We start from the raw sequence: 17,270 nt of genomic DNA on the forward strand, positions 1-17,270 counted from the left end.
TTGATTAGATCTAAGGATGAAATTTTTTACATTGAGGGTGGTGAGGCACTGCAACAGGTTGCCCAGAGAAGTTGTGGCTGCCCCATCCCTGGAAGTGTTCAAGGCCAGGTTGGATGAGGCTTTGGGGCAACCTGGTGTAGTGGAGGATTTCTCCGCCCATGGCAGGGGGGTTGGAACTAGATGATCTTTAAGGTCCCTTCCAACCCTAACCATTCTATGATTCTATCTAGTTCCAATATCCCTGCCATGGGCAGGGACACTCTCCACTACACCAGGTTGCCCAAAGCCTCATCAAATCTGGCATTGAACCCTTCCAGGGATGGGGCAGCCACAACTTCTCTGGGTAACCTGTTCAAAAAATTTGGCCTCTCCTTCAAACCGGAATCAAACCAGCGACCTAAGGATTCCTGTGGGGCAGTGCCTCCACAATCCTTCACTCTACCACAAAATATTTCAATTTCTGTGAATCTTCTTTTTCTGAGAAAAGCCTTTCTGTTTGAGAAGCCAGCCACAAGCTGAGCTCACAGTTGGAATGGTTTCAATCTGCAAAGTCAAACTTAAAACCAAAAACATAATTACTATACAAATCACATTTTGAAGCAACGGTTAAGCATCCGGTACACTTAGGAATTAGAACTGGAACATAAGGTTTTATTCAACTACTTGAGGCTCACCCATCACTTGTCTTCCCACAACATGAAAGGATTTTATACAAACATAAGAAACCACTTTTTTTTTTTTACACCCAGATTGCTACACACGCACAAACTCCTTTGCTATGAAAGGTAGTGTATGTTTTTAAATATAGAAACAAGGTTCATCTTGATATAAGAAAGTAATATTTTTTGCAGTGAGAACAATCATTCACTGGAACAGCCTCCTCAGGGATGTGGTAGAGTCCCCGTCATTGGAGGTTTTCAAGATGCGATTGGACAGGGTGCTAAAATAGTCTAATCTAGGCTCCCTTTCCCATGAAAGGTTGGACCAGATAATGTTTCAAGTTCCTGGGCTGTTCCATGCTTCTAATTACTTCTATTAATATCTTCTCTAATTTCAGACACTCACAGTTTGAGGACACAGATACATGAACAGAGAAATGGAGCTTATGGTAAGATAAGTCTGAAGCAAACACCAATGAGACTGTCACATACAAACAAACAGGGTGTCATTTTCAGTCAAGAGAACCAGAAGGTAGTTTTTAAAAAGAACACGAAAATATAGGCTGTTTTATCCAAGTGTAAATGGGAGGATTAAACTGAACTATGTGTTTATATCTCTTCTAAATCAACCCAGTTTGTGTAACTACAGATGCCATCCTATTCAAACACCTGTGGCCTGAGGCAGCATTACCAGTCTCTTGTCAAAAACAAGCAAAAAGAAATAAGGTCAAACCCAAAGAATCTTTGTGCTAAACAAATGGTTCCTTTAAACTTATGTTTTGTTTTTCATCTGACTGAGTACTTTCAACCGTAGATGGAATGTCAACAGCGGAAACAGGTCTGTGAATAACTGTAGACTTCCTTGTCTTCCTATTTGCTGCTCCAAAAATTAAAATTGCAACAGTTTTAAGACTTATTTTAAATTATGGTTGCAAATCAATTTTACATTGAAATACTGTGCCCTCAGATGAAACACAAATTGCCAAATAGGACTGGCTCAATGCCAATTAATATAGCTTTATAATCTCAGTGACTTACCTTGTTCCTCATTGATGATGCCCATATTTGCATGTGCTTGTGCTTGTCTTCTCCCACCATCAATTTTTATTAGTTGAGCAGTGTTAAAGCATTGCTCATAGAAGTAATTACTCAACCATTTGTCCTCAGGGTCATTGAAACCGCAGGCCAAGTTAAGCTGGTTATCGTACACCTCCTCATAGTGCCCTTTAAAAACGAAAATTACAATCAAAATGTTAGATGATCAACAGCTTTCAGAAGTCTTACATATTATAGCAGTTACCATATAAATAGCTCTTCATTTTCCTTATATTTCCACTACTCAAATACCACCAAGTTCTCCTACAAGTCCACTCAAAGAAATATGGTAAGGGGAAAACGATAACCTCACAAATTAGGTAGAATTGTAAACTTATTTCAGCAAAACCACAATAAATTGCTCTAATTTCTGTATGTAAAAATCAAAATTCATTTCAATAAAACATGCAAAACCTGGATAAGATATTGGCTAGTCAAAAAGAGAGAAGCTAGAGTGAGCAAAAAAAGCACACAGTCACTGCTGGAGAAGCATTTGTCGGTCACTGAGAGCTTTCAAAATAGGTGTAAGGTAGCAACTGTGGTGATGGAGACAAAGAACCAAACAGAACATTCTGCAGACACAATCCATTAGTTCATATAATTTTAAATGTTCAAAGTAAGACTAACAAAAAAGGCTTTGATTTTTCATGTATATTCCCATTTTTAGTACCTCACTCTTGGAAATTAAGGACAAATTGAAATTTTACACCTTGCCCTGAAAAAGACAGTTCAGCAAGGTATTGCCCTCAGAACAAATACGGAAAGCAGGGGAGACTCAAAGTCAAAGTCACAGATCTCCTTCATGATCTGAAGAAAGAACACTCACGTTTAGTTCCCACTCTTATCTCAGACAGCTGAATGTACACACATTATCCCTAAAATTTAAAGGTATTGCAAGTCCCCAATCTAAGTAGCATTACAAAATTATCAACAAATAGATTATTCATAATTTTAAATTACAGAATGAGAGCTTCTATGGAATTAGATTTATTTCTCTCAGAAAAGCATATTTAAAAAAAATCCATGAAAAAAATCTGGTTTGGATTATTCCAAAACTGTATTAATTTTGAATAGAGATCTAAAACTTACCTAACAAATCTTATCATACTGCTTCTCCCTAAGAGAGGTTTGAAATGTATAATCCCTACATGATGCTGAAGAATCTATGAGATAATAAAGCACAGCATGAACCTATATGTTTCACAGTTAAATTTATTGCTAGCTAAACTAAATGAATTTTCTTTCCAAATTCCGCTTATGTGAGATGTGAATAGGAATAATTAGCTAAAATTCCATTGCAGTTTTGCAGGTTGGCTACTTACTATGCTTGTGGCTGTTAAATAAGCCAAACAGCCAGTTCTTAAAAGAATTTTCATGTAGTTGGATAAAGGAGGAGTTGAGAACCACAAGTCTTGCAGCAGGTAAGAGACTGTTTGGTTAAGGCAGATGTGTGAACAGAACTGCTTTGCTTTTAGGAGTTTTGCAATTTGTAGGTTTTGCTCAACAAAGAGAGAAGAGGGGGAAACAAAAGAAAAAAAAGACCCTGATAGGAAGCACCACACAGAAATCAACTGGGGAAAAAGTCCGATTTCAATACAGGCAAGATCTCACTCAAAGTCCAGATCTTTTCAAGTGTTTTAAACCTATGATACCATATCAAAACACTTTATTCAAAAGATGCAGTTAGATTGTCTTCTTTTGTTATCTGCAGGAAGAAATGGTGAAAATTCAGCTTTCAAAAAGGACTAATTTATGGACTGTAAATTCTATCATCTATGTAAGTCACTTGCATTGTTTGGAACAAACAGCGGCAATTACTCAAAAAAGCACTTTGAATGCATCACTAAACCACACAAGAGAGTCTTTCCTCAGACTCATCTTTAGTATGTTCTGTCTCAAAATTAAAAATGACAAATTTTGTATGGCCTAACAGTAAGTAACCTAAATTTCTCATTCTTTCTCTTGCCATGACTAAGTTCCTTGACTTCAGAACATCTTGAGAAAGCTCTTCAATGTATTGCACAACATAGTAAGAACTTTATTCTGTCTTCTGAAAGAATCCTGTTACACCTAATCCTGTCACTCAGTCCTCAGAAGGTTTACCTAGTGTTTGTTTCTCTTCCCCCCCCCCCCCCCCCCCCCCCCCCCCCACCGCCCCATCTTGGCCATTTTGGAGACTATTATTTGACTCTTCCCTGCTTAAAATTTTCTGAAATCAAGCTTAAATGTCTTTTCCTCCATTCTTGAACACACTTTGGGTTTGTCTTTTGATTTATAAATTCATTCTTCCTCTTTAACGGTAACCAGTACTTTTTTTCTGTTGGTTTTGCTTTACTTATTATTTCGCTTTCCTATTTATTTTCTTTTTTCCTGCATGAAGTGGTACCTCATATTTCTACCTTTTTAACAATTCCCATTAAAATATGTAAAATTACAATTTTTTGAACCAGTTTTACATACATTTCCATTTCTAATATTTTAAATAACATCCTTTAGAAGAAATGATAGTGTTTCACAATCTCTTTAGAATCACCAAAATAGAAATATCCCAGAAATTACAGCTAGATTATCATGTCATCATTTGTATCTAAGGTTTGATACCAAAACATGCCAAAGCATCAGCTTAAGTTTAGAAATTTGATTTTGAGAGGAACAATTGTCAATATATAGACTTCATGTGTTCCTAATCAGAACGTTCTTCATGGCTGTGAGTTTTCATGCCTCTTGTTCTCCCTCAAGGCTGAAAAAGGACCTCTTAGGTGCCTCCTCTTCAGAATATCCAGAAGCGTACATCATATAAGACTTACTCATACATTAGAAATTAAGACTATTTTAGTACAACAGCCTGATAAAAACCTCTGCAAACAATACTGGAATGGAAGTAACAGAACTGGTTTGGGCTCAACATACATATATCTATCTGTATGTGTACGCGCATATAGATGTGTATATATATAAGCACATCTATACATATGTATAGATAAAAAAGAGAAGACATAGTTTGGACTCATACAAACTAACAAATTCAGATATAAATACGATTTACCTAGGATCCATTTACTCTCAAGGAAGAAAAGCAGATCCTTCTTGGCTACAATTTATCTTATTCCAACTTAAACATCTATTGCAGCACAAGGGAACACTTTTAAAGATTATATCAAAAGTAAAAGGCAGAGGTACATAAGCAAATTAACATATGAACACACAAACAGAGTACAAAACCTAATTATAACCACTAACATAAAGATAAAAGTACACATTATATATGGATTATAGCTAAATGAAAATGAACTTAGAAGATACCAGAGGATACATACAAATGGTTACAATAACACAGTAAGGAGAAAGATAATTGGATTGTCATTGGGGTAGAACACTAGACACAGATTTGTTGCCTTGAAATCTTTGCTACAAAGTATCAAGGCACTAATGCTACATAAAATTACGCAAATAACTTCAGGTAGTGCCCTACAAATCTCAAGAGATGGAACTGACCTGAGGCGGACTATTGCTACTGCCACAGCTTTGATTGAATGAACTTTAATGTGACCCTCTGATGACTATCCTGCCAGTGAATAACAATGAGAAGTGCACAAAGACGACCATTTCTCTGTAATTGTCTTGGACAGTCACTGACTCGATGCTGGTCATAAAATAACCCACAAAAGACAGACTTTTAAAAGCCATATTGTCTTCTGGATTCAAAGTCGGACTTACAAATCAATATATTCATTGACAGTATTCCGACAGTGGTAAAGCTAGTTTGACAAACTTAATAAAAGTTAACTTTTACCTCCCCAGGAGAAGAAAAAAAAATATTAAACCAGGTAAATACTCTCTTCTATAAAATCTCCTGTAGGTAGTTCAGTCATTAAAGCTTTGACACCTCTGATTTTTTATAGTAAGTTCTCTACAGCTGATAACAGAATACATGTAGATGAGTCATTTTTATGTATCTGTTGATACAAAAAGAATAATTATCTGTCACTTATTAGAGAGGGAATGACTGCACTGGAATGCGATATCGAATGAACCGGAAGAGAAGTTCTAATCACACAAACAGTTTTAAAATGGTTCCTGCAAGACAAATACTTGTTTTTAAATAAGAAACAATTAAGAAAGCACATAGGATAAAGGTTCAAAGGCTGATTCCAGTAATCTTTCAAAAATTACATGAATTTCATAAAACATTGGAAGCTAAATTCAGGTCTTCCAGAATATTTCTGTCACAGGACTGTGAGAACACTGTAAAGATGAACACCTACCCAAAATGGCAGTTACATAGAACCAACAGAACTTGATGGAGCAGATGGTGAGGCCTGATAGTTCACAGTTTTGGACTTAACTGAAGATCTGAAGCAGGGTTAAGAACATCTTTTACGGGCAATTATCCAACAGAACACATTTTCGATGCCAAATAACCAAGTTGAAGGCAGCAATATTTCACAAAAATTAAGCAGAAAAGTTAAAAGTCATTCCATGTTTCAGTATTTGTTTATCAATATTTTAATATTTTTATAGTTTTGTCACAGAACATAAATTACAGAAAACGGACTTCTTTCATTTTGTTTGATCCGACCTTTTCAAAATATTTTTTCACTGTCCTTTGCAAGGAAAAACAACTTTGAAATTGGGTGTCTATGCACAAAAGGCAAGTACCTCTATTAAACCTTGCTGAGATCTTCTTGTTGAACAAAGAATAAAAAAAATATCTAAACATGAAATCCCATATATTAAACACATACAGTATTCCCTGCTCCGCCTCAGGATCTCTCCAGGTGCACCTCAACTGTCAAGAAGGATCTCTCACTGTTATGCTCAAGTCATACTCCCCGAGAAGAGCCCAGAAACAAAGATACTGTTCAGTGGGCCAAACAGGAACTGTTCCCTTGGCAAGCAAAGGCAAGCATGGAACAGAGGATCATTCAAACCCATGATCCGCATGTTTGCGGTGTTCAGCTAGAGAACTACTAAGTAGTGCAACACACAGGGATAGTGAGGTGGAGTTTGAGAATGACAATCCCAACAGAGCTGAGAGAAAAGAAAAATATAGAAGATCTGCAAGCTATACTACTGCAATTTAAATACAAGTGCTGTCACTTCTTTATGATCACCTTCATGATGGGATACAGTGGAAGAAAGGAAAAGTAGTACAGAAATGGTCATTAGAGAACAGTTGAAAACATCACGAAGATATCATGGCTTGGTATTTTCCTTGAAGGAGAAAAGACTCAGGCTGTCGTTCTTGTTAAAGGAAAATAGAACTCGTACTCATTTTTAAAATACAGGTATCAAAGAAATTTTTCAACATCCATTTATGGCTCAATATTTTCCACTCAAAAAAACACTAGTCAGTCATTTGTTCCTGCCAGATGAAGGCCATATGGAAACTTTTCAACAGCTACTAACGCTCATCTTCCAGTTCACTTAGTTGTTTTTAGTGAGTATGACTTTATTATAAGTGACCATTCACTCTTGAAGACATATAAGGCAGCGGCCTAAGATCAATTAAGTCACCAGGAGTCATTTTTGACGTCAGAATGAGACACTTCGTGCTGGAAATTTCATTTTTTTTTCACTCTCAGAGAGATCAATACCAGTGACTTAGTAGCAAGACAGTTGATGATGTGAAGAATTCACACACAGAAAGATCCAGGATGGAGGCTGTTGGGCCAAAAAGAAGCATGAATAGCAATAGAATATGGTGCTGCAGTCAGTTTATTTCCACCTGGACTGCAAAGAATCAGTCCCATTTGCTTGCTCAGGACAATCATGCCTCTACACCTACAGGTAGAGGACCACCCAATCATTCCTTTTTGCAGAAAGCTTATCCATAAAATAAACTCATATACAAATGAAGAAATGTTGTTGTGAGTTAGCACGCTGACACCATCAAGGTCCAGGCAGAGCCACTGTTTCCTAAACATCAGGAGGCAGAGTGTACACAGAGCACACTCCCTCCGACACTGCTAGGTACACAAGTGGAATATATTCCATAAAAGTACAACCTATACAAAGATGCTAAGGAAACGGTCAGGATAGAGTTTTGCCAAGTAAGGATAAAGCCTATCTAATGATAATGATCTAAGGCAATCAGTTGGATCTGATTAGCATCTGGGATGCTAAAAGAGTACTCCAAGCCACTGCAATGAAAATACGCTATTGAAATTTTCTAAGAATCATAGAAATATAGAATGGTTAGGGCTGGAAGGGACCTTCAAAGGTCATCTAGTCCAACCCCCCTGCAAGGAACAGGGATATCTCCAACTAGATCAGGTTGCTCAGGGCCTCGTCCAACCTGGCCTTGAACGTCTCCAGGGATGGAGCATCCACCACCTCTCTGGGCAACCTGTTCCAGTGTTCTACAACTCTCATGGTAAAAAATTTTTTCCTAATATCCAACCTGAATCTACCTCCCTCTATTTTAAAACCATTACCCCTTGTCCTATCACAACAGGCCCTCCTGAACAGCCTCTCCCCATCTTTCTTGTAGGCCCCCTTGAGGTACTGGAAGACCGCTATAAGGTCACCCTGGAGCCTCCTCTTCTCCAGGCTGAACAGCCCCAACTCTTTCAGCCTGTCCTCATAGGAAAGGTGCTCCAGCCCTCTTATCATCTTCGTGGCCCTCCTCTGGACCCTCTTCAACTGGTCCATGCCCTTCTTATGCGCTGCTTCTGTTGAAGTCAATTATAGTTCTACAATTGGCTATATTTTGAGAAGGTCTGGCTTCTTTCCTGGGCAAAGTCACTTCACTTTTTGTAAGATAATCACAAAAATAATTAACTCCTCCATTGATCTCTAGCAACTGCTGCATTTTTTCCTGTAAAACAACATTAAGTAGAGGACAACAAACCTGCTTAAAAAATAAAACCATGTTCCTTTCCACATCCCCTCAAAACCAAACAAAACTACGCGTCCTTCAAGCAAGTATTAAAAGAGGGTTTAGTTTGTTTATCCTTTTTCTTTAATGTATAACCTCTTTCCATTTTTTTTTCCCAAAATAGCATGGGTAATATGGTTATTGCAATGTTTCTAGCCCAGCCTAAGGCGTAAGTGTGAAATCTTACAGAAAAGCTCTCCACTGTAAAATGTTAAACTCTCTTTTCAGTCTCAAGTACTTCAGACAAAGAAAGATTTTCCAGTGCAAACACATCAAATACTCATGTTTGCTTCATATGCTTTATGAAAAGTCATCTTTTACAACAACAACAAATGATAACTCATACTGTCCAAAGGTTTTCTGCACTGAAGTGAGGAAAAAAGAGCCAACTTAGCACTTCCTTCTAATTCTGTGTCTCTGATATTCTCTAGAACAAAGCTCAGCAGCATGTAGCACAAGCACAGATTCAGCATTTAGCATACAGCACACCACAAAGGTTGCATGGGGTCGGGAACCAGGAGCAGATGGAATCTGAGAAAGGCAGCGGCTTCCAGGTCTGAACTCCTACTCCCCACCAGCTGCCCCAGTGATGAACTGATAAGAACATCTTGCCCCTTTGAAAGCATGGTCATATCCAAGTACAGGCTTTAGCACAGTGAACACAGTGATCTGCCACTATAGTGCTGACTGCTCAATACACGTTGCAGCCACCGAACTGTGACACTTTCCAGGGTTTTGCTCCCCTTCTCTGGCAAAGTAGAGCCCAAGGCTGAGACATCCCTCCCTTTAATGGTTCTTGAGCTTTAACTTGCCTTGCATTCCCTTCAACTTGCACAATACAAGTAAACCAGCTCCCTCTAGCAAGCACCAATCTTACAAGCACTTCAAGGCCTCTGCTTGTCGTAGGTAAGGATTCAGTTAGGGTTCAAGCCTACATTTAATATGTAATTCAGACATAATATCAAGAGCAACACTTTTCAAGCCCTTCTGAAATAATACTGGGAGAGGTGACCTCTAATTTGACAAAAAACAGACTTGGCACACTATCACTGAGAGGCTGGCATCAGTCTAAAACACACAATTGATGCTTCACAGTATAATCTGCATATTATCAATCATTCTTCTGGTAGGTTCAGTGCTAACTAACCAAATAAAAGTAGTTATGCAATACTTCGGCAAGATGATTCAAAGAAGTCGCTTAGACTAATGATCATACAGAATCAAGAAGAAAATTAGCAATGCATTTTAAAACAATAAGACTGTATCAGCCAAGCAGTGATTTAAAGAGTCAGTTACATTCATATGGTAAAAGCTGTGTAAATATCAGCTTAAAGGTTTTAATTTCACTTTTAAACATTTTTATCTGAGGAACAGTAATATTATCATTACAATAAATCGTTCTCCCAGGCACACATTACACAGAGCTGTTAGAAAATTCCAAAATACAAGTACAAGACTTCTTAGTTGGATTTCCTTTGCTCCTACTTCTTCCTCATGACCCACACGAACACAAAGAGATACAGAGTCAAATTTTATCCAGGTCTTAGACGGACAAAAAGAATTCTATTCAGTTGGCACGCCTCTGTAGGGTACAGTCATCATTTGTTCACAAGGTACCAGCAGCCAAAGGATATTTAGTTAGCAACCCTCTATGTCAGACAAGGACAGACTGCGGCTTCAAACTCACAGAACAGTACTGAGTAGGTGCTAGGGAGCTATGGCTCTTCAAAGGGATTGCAACAACAACCTGCCGGCACTGTATTACACCTTCTAAGGACAATTATACCTCTCAGTGAAATTACTCTGAGCAGTACAATCAAGCAGGCAATTGGGCAGGTCAGTCCATGGCCTCTAAATAACTTTCATTTTGAAAAAAAAAAAAACCCCAATATTTTCATACATGTGCCATGAAATAACTGTAATACATCAAACGCTGAGCTATGTATATATATTGCTTTGGCATTTATCCTGCATTCTTCTGTTAAAAACCCCTACAACTATACGTATTTAAACAGCTAAACTACCTCCTTTTGGTTTTTTAAGCTATCGAGACCAGAACTAGTAAAAAGAGATTAGTCCATGATAATGAAGGAAGATCAAGGAATAATTAGAAACAACTCAATTTTTAAGTCAGAAGGGTATAGACTATTTGCATCATAAAAGACTAAAAAGGAATGCAGTCAAGTATCACCAATATTTCTGCCACTGTTTTGGGGATAATGCTGTACCTAGGGCAAAATAACTCTGTCAGCTATTTTTCTGAGAAGCTGCAAGGATTAATGCTAACTCTATTTTTAAATACTTGGGAGGTATTCAAATACAATAGCAATGACATTCAGTTGGACAGAAAAAAAGATTTTTTCTTTGTACACAGTGTAATATCAGTAACAGCCAATTAAAAACAGAAAAGGCAAAAAAAAAGGCTCCAGTATGATTTGAAGTTCAGTCAAAATGTTCCACTAAAAACGAAATCAGAGAGAACAGTCACTGGTGCATGTAAAGGTAAACAGTCTGTACAATGTAACTTTGGTAAACAACACTTCACTATTTTCAAACTCAGCAGCAAAGAAAATTTCTCTTTCACATCAGTCTCCACATTGTGATAGATGGCACTGATCCTGTTCAAGTGAACAATTTATGTCCATCATTATACTGTCCTATAACTACAAACTATCAAAAAAAAGAAAACATTAACATTGTCCAGCAATAAACATGGAAAGTGAATGAGTACCTAGCTTTCTCTATACACTATGGTAACAACCATAAAACTCTAAAGGTAGGAGGAGCAGTTCTAAGTTATATTCATAATTAAGACAGCAACACTTCTAAACACAAAAATCATAAAGTGAGAAAAAATAAATAACAAATAAAATTATTTGCTGACATGGTAAGTGAAGTTTTGTTCTCCACTTACCACTTCAGGTTCAAAACCAATTTCTTCATAAAGTTTAAATGCATCAAAAAACTTGCAAGTCATGACAATTGTTTTTCATAATTTACCTGCTATCTCTTCAACACAAACGTTAACTCGGGACAGCATGCGTGAGACAGGTAAACTTTCAGCAAGCCTAATATTAGTAACATCAGCCACACTGTGAAACTCTCACAGTCTGCAGCCCCAAATATTACTTTCAGCCTTTTAAGCTTGAACTGTGGCAGCTGAAGAGCAAACGCAGGTCAGCTGCTGTTGTGACTGTTACATCATGTTAAGTTCCAGCTGAGGTGAACTGCTGAACACTTCTTAAATGGTGTCAACTAGAGTGTCAGGAGATCATAAGCCAGAGCCCCAAGCAATTTCATTAGAATCAGAGAGTAACTGAATTAGATGAACTACTGAATTAGTATTTGAGGAGCTGTATAATTCATATGTTACCTTCACGGCTCGACTGGCTCTAACACCTGCAACATGAATTAGCGTCCACTCCTTCATGTGCCAGGTGACTCAAGCCTCACTTAATACAAACAAGAGATTTGTGCAAAAGTTTGCATTGAAACCGGTGAAAAAAATCAAAACTAACTATACCTTGATCTAGCAATTCAGTGAAGATGCTTGCCAGCTCTATTGGCACGTTCTCATTTTATCTTCTTTTGTTTTAAACAACTTTAGCAGGCAAAGTTGGGAGATATTCTCTCCTAGAGTCAGGCAGTGGGTGGTATCTTGTCTCTGTGAGAGGTGAAAGACTTACAGAGCCCAGCACACAATGAATGTTGGGTTCAGGAGAGGAAGAGCCCCTGCCTTTCCTAGGGGCAGGAACTCCACAGTCAGCAGTGTCTTGACTCTCTGGGAACGTGTTTGCCAGCTCCACTGTCACATTTGTTTTCAGTTTGTAACACTGAAAAATATCATGCACTAAAGGAAGGCAAAATGGTCTCCTCAAGCAGCTGCAGGAAGCAGGCCCACCAAGAAAAGCATATCTATTACTTTTTGAACATCAAAGTGTTGGCAGTATGCTTCTGAAAGGGAAGTCTTGGAGCAAAACTTCTCTTGTACTCCTGTAAGCTACAGGGGTGACTGTTCAGGTTTTAGTCATACTCCAGACAAATCTGAAGATTCCTTCCAATCATGGGCTGGCTAGACTTCCTGCCTAGAATTATAGGGAATTACATGAAGAAACATAACTTTTGGCTTTCATAGCAAACTTAAAATAAACATTTTAAATGAACATTTTTTAAGTGTGGAAAGGGTTTTTTTTTTGTTATTCCTTTTTTAAATGAAGTTGTCTGTTTCTAAATTTCAGTCAAAAAGCTCAGGTTCCAAACTCACAAGCTTTACTGTAGATTTTCGTATTTGTAATGATCAAAATGTAACTTGAAACAAGCCAACTATAGTGAAATCAGCTCAGCCATGAAACAGGACTGGAGTTAGGGCTTTATCTGCCTCCATCCCTACAATTATTTCAAAGGAGAAAGACAGACTAAGTTATGCTACTATTTATAGTAAAAGGAAATGATAAATACGAGCACTTAGTAAATAGTAGGCAATAGAGAAAATACAGTAATTTGGAGTTATGTCTTCACTAATATCTAGTAATTCACAGGTGGCATGTTACATCTGTGTGCTCTATTTTATTTGACATGTTCACAATCCTTTTTAAGTCAGTCACAAATCCAAACACAGTTAGCAGACAGGGTATTTAATAAAATCAGATTTATAAAACTATTACTGTGTGAAACAGCATTTCACCTATTAAATTTTTCTAATACAAAACCAGCTACTCAAATCAATAGAGAAAGAAAAGCAATAAATAATGGAACTATGAGAAAATAATTGAGATGTTATCAAAGCTCTAAATACATCAAACATTTCTGATGATATCATAAGGCACTCTACCTGTTTTGCTCTATATTTTTTCCCCTTCACAAAACCTCTCCCGATATCTGCAGTTTCTAATCATATATTCCATAAATACAGCTTAGTTGACTACGGCTGAAATGTGCTAAGATGCAGTAACGTTTCAAATTCACACATGAAACAATTTGGAAGCTTCCCTCAGGCATTGGCGGCTGCGGCTCCCGCTGCTCTGCTACCCACAATCCCCCCATTTACCTGCTCGCTGGGCTGCCTCAGCCCTGGTCAGGAAGTGGTAAAGCTGATCCAGCTTATCAGGCTGCTCCTCCAGGGACTTCTGCTGCCATATGGCTGACCCAGGCCCTGCGGCCTCCCTCAAGGCATTCCACTTCTGTATCAGAGTGAAGAGCTCGGAGAAGGACTTGTGATAACCCTGTCGCAGCATGTCTATGCAGATGTTCTTCTTGTATGAATTCCTGTTCCTGGGAATAAGAAAGGGAGATTTTAAGCCTTTAAACCTGTATTCTGTTCTCCACCTTACCAAATAAGCACAGATAACTAAAACAGCTTTCAAGAAGAGACCTCTGCAGTTCAGCAACAGGGAAGGGGTAATTTTTTCCCCTGCTCAAAAAGTGTTCTGCTAAAATATGATTATGAATGTCATACCCTAGGGAAGTAAATATGGCAATAATGAAAAAATACTTCTATACATATATCAAAAACATGTTTAAAATACACTAGTACTCTTTAGCTAGTATTGGTAAAAAAAGCTGACTTATGAGAAAAAAAAACATGTTTACATTAGTTCACGAAACCATAATGAACTCTTAGTTTTCTGTAAAACAGTGCACACGGAAAAATGAGGCACATTCCACATGTCAAAACAATGTACATATTAAATAGTTTTGCTGTAGGATATGATGGCTTGGTCTAAAACGTCAAACAAATGCTATGCCAGAAACATTATCATTAGATATTATTTTGCTTCTGTTTAGTGTATAACTTCAGCTGGGACTGGTTTACTGATACAAAAGTTTGATAATTTCTCCCTAATTTTAAAATCAAATGATGCAATGATGAACTTATATCAAAATTACCTCATTCATAAACTCTGATAAGAGTTTAATATAATATAATAATATACATCAAGAAGTTGTAATAAAATATTCTCAAGAGGTAATATATCTTTTGAGGTATTATTTACAGAAAAAATCAAAATATTTCTTTTACGTGGCATGAAACAATCATTGTCTCCTATCCTGGAGAAAGCTATGAGTCCAATGGGACTGCCTGCAATGCTAAAGTACAGATGTAAAGGTTTGCAGGCGTAAGTATCTAGTGTGAGAAAAGAAACCTTTGTCCCAGTAAAATGGCACGGACCCAGATGTTTTAATTTTATTTTGTATATTCCATTAAGTTTCCAAACTGTTTTCAAGACTGTCTTTTTAGATGAAAATCCATTTAACTCCAAATTCTCAGCAGCTTTACAATAAATATGGAATTCTGAAAACTGAGATTTATATAGCATATGTAATAAATTCAGATGACTTCATGCTAAACAATAGTCTAACAAGACTAATACTTCTAGCCTAAAAAGAGCTATTGCTGTTCTTTAACAACCCTAATAAGACAGAAATGATGTAAAAAATTTAGCTAGATGTCAATAAAACAAACAGAAATGCAAGAGATAAGAAGTAAATAACCTGCAGTATTTTGTATTTCATATGATTACAATAAAATCTACTAATCACTACATATATGTACCTTAATCCTTCATACGTATTTTTTACATTTCTGTTGCAGAAATGAACACAAAAATATTACAAAATCCTGATACAATTTAGACTAGACAGTACTGAATATTTGTTTAACATACAAATAGGTGGGTTTTGAGCTTGAAGAGCACACAATGTTCACAGACAAGGAAAAATATTTAACTATTCTGTACCAAAAAACATCTGCAACATTTATTCTAGAAAAGTAAATGAGAAATATCTTTAAACATTTAAATATTTATTTGCCAGAATACGCTATATTTTTCATATATCAGATCCACAGTATATAGATTAAAAATACTGTAAATATATTATGTTAATACAGTACAATGTGTTCTCTACTCTGTATATAGAATACTTTATTTTTTCTGTTTTAAAATTTTATGTAACTAAATAAAAATTGAAGAATATAGGTAAAAAATTCGTACCAACTTCCAAAGGCCTAGGACTGAATCCTAAGGAAATAGAGCAGTGGAGTAACAATCTGTACAGCAGACACACATATATGCATATTTATTTATATAATGTGATCTATATATGTGTATATGTGTCCATGCATTAGGTCAATAGATGTATTGGAAGTAAGCAAGAAAATACTGCTAAAAGATCTTAACAGTGACCAAATGAAATGTCATTCAGTTAATTTTTAACACTCACTGCGTACTCACTGAGCACAGTACCAATATTCGTATAAATAGAAAAAAAACGTGTCCGTGCAACATGTTATTTCCTGTAGACTGATGCATTTTGCTTGAAGTCAAAGCACATTTTTCCCACAAGACAGCATTATTAGCAAACCAATACAGGAAAGCAAAACATACAGTAAAATGGAGCAGTTAAAAAAATTAGCGTCAATATTCTTTTAATAAATCCCAGTTCATAAAGAAAGTGAAATAATGCTGAAGTAATCATATGATTCAGAGCATGTGTTTTTCTTAGGCAAAGATAACTGATTTTAACTCACAAGCAATGAAGCTATCTACTATATAACCATTCAAATTTTAGAGGCATAAAGAGAAAAGTTATCTCCCAGTTATACTTAGAAAATACACACAGTGCAAAACAATACTACTATTATTTCCTTAAGTTTCTGCAATATATAAGCCACAAGTGACTGATCACATCCAAACAATAAAATAGGGCTAGAAATGAATAATATTACGGGGATGAACGGTATTTGTGACACCTGAGAGAGCTTGACACTGCAATGAAATCTGAAACTGTTTCAGTTATCAAAGTGGTTCCAGATGAAAACGCCAGTGTCTTCTTCTTTTCCTACAAACAGTGCTTTCGAACAGAGGAGCAGCATAGGTGACGGAAGTAAACTTTTCCTGATATCTTGAGATAAACTATAAACCCTTAATCTTCAAAACCCTTTTCATACTGCTTTTTGTGATGTCACGCAGCATGTAAAATGAGAGGTTAAACAGGACATCTCATGTTTGCCATAGCAGAAGATGACTTGATTTCTAATATCAAAATCAAAACCTGATACCTAACTAAATGTGCACGACTTATTTTATAAAATCCAACTATTTTAACAACAGTATGTTTCTCCTGCATCAATAAACTAGCTCACACTACACCTTTTGAACCTTGCTACCTAATAAATTATGATACATTATTAACCAAGCAAGTTTGTTTTCCCGCATTGCGCGCACGCCGATTCGAGGTTTCCCTTGAACAATTATGTTACTTCAAGAAGCAAAATGAACAAGGACTGGCCTGGCGTGTCGTTGAAGCGGCGACGTTCCAGAGGTTTAATGGTCTCTGGGGGCATCTACTGGAAATCTGGAAAACTGCAGCCGGCACGTGTGTATCGGGCAGCTGTCAGCGCAGCGAGGCCCGGCCGCGGAACAAAGGAAGGAAGCAGCCGGGATTCACGGCAGGGCGCGCAGCACCGCGGGGCCGCGCTTCTTGCGCTGCCGCGCTTCTTGCGCTGCCGCTGCCCGACCGGAGTCGGCGCCGCAAAAAGCCGAGTGCCCAAACAAACCAGGCGGACATTGCCTGCAGAGGTGCCTGCAAGCAATTAAACTGGGCGAATCGGAACGAGCGGGCAGCGCTGTAATGCT

At 37.3% G+C, this 17,270-nt stretch overlaps 1 protein-coding gene across 1 annotated transcript in view; it reads right to left on the minus strand.

The window, feature by feature from the left end:
• The window catches only part of TTC29 (tetratricopeptide repeat domain 29), an 87,634-nt gene that overhangs the window by 55,532 nt on the left and 14,832 nt on the right, over positions 1 to 17,270 (minus strand). Inside the window, exons 3-4 of the mRNA XM_086611996.1 lie at positions 13,682 to 13,905; positions 1,698 to 1,883 (exon numbers count right to left, since the gene is read on the minus strand). Coding sequence (XP_086468122.1) covers positions 1,698 to 1,883; positions 13,682 to 13,905 — 410 coding nt within the window. The remainder of the gene's footprint in view (positions 1 to 1,697; positions 1,884 to 13,681; positions 13,906 to 17,270) is intronic.

This window comes from Tauraco erythrolophus, chromosome 5 (assembly GCF_009769465.1).
Source record: "Tauraco erythrolophus isolate bTauEry1 chromosome 5, bTauEry1.pri, whole genome shotgun sequence".
Classification (NCBI taxonomy): Eukaryota; Metazoa; Chordata; class Aves; order Musophagiformes; family Musophagidae; genus Tauraco; species Tauraco erythrolophus.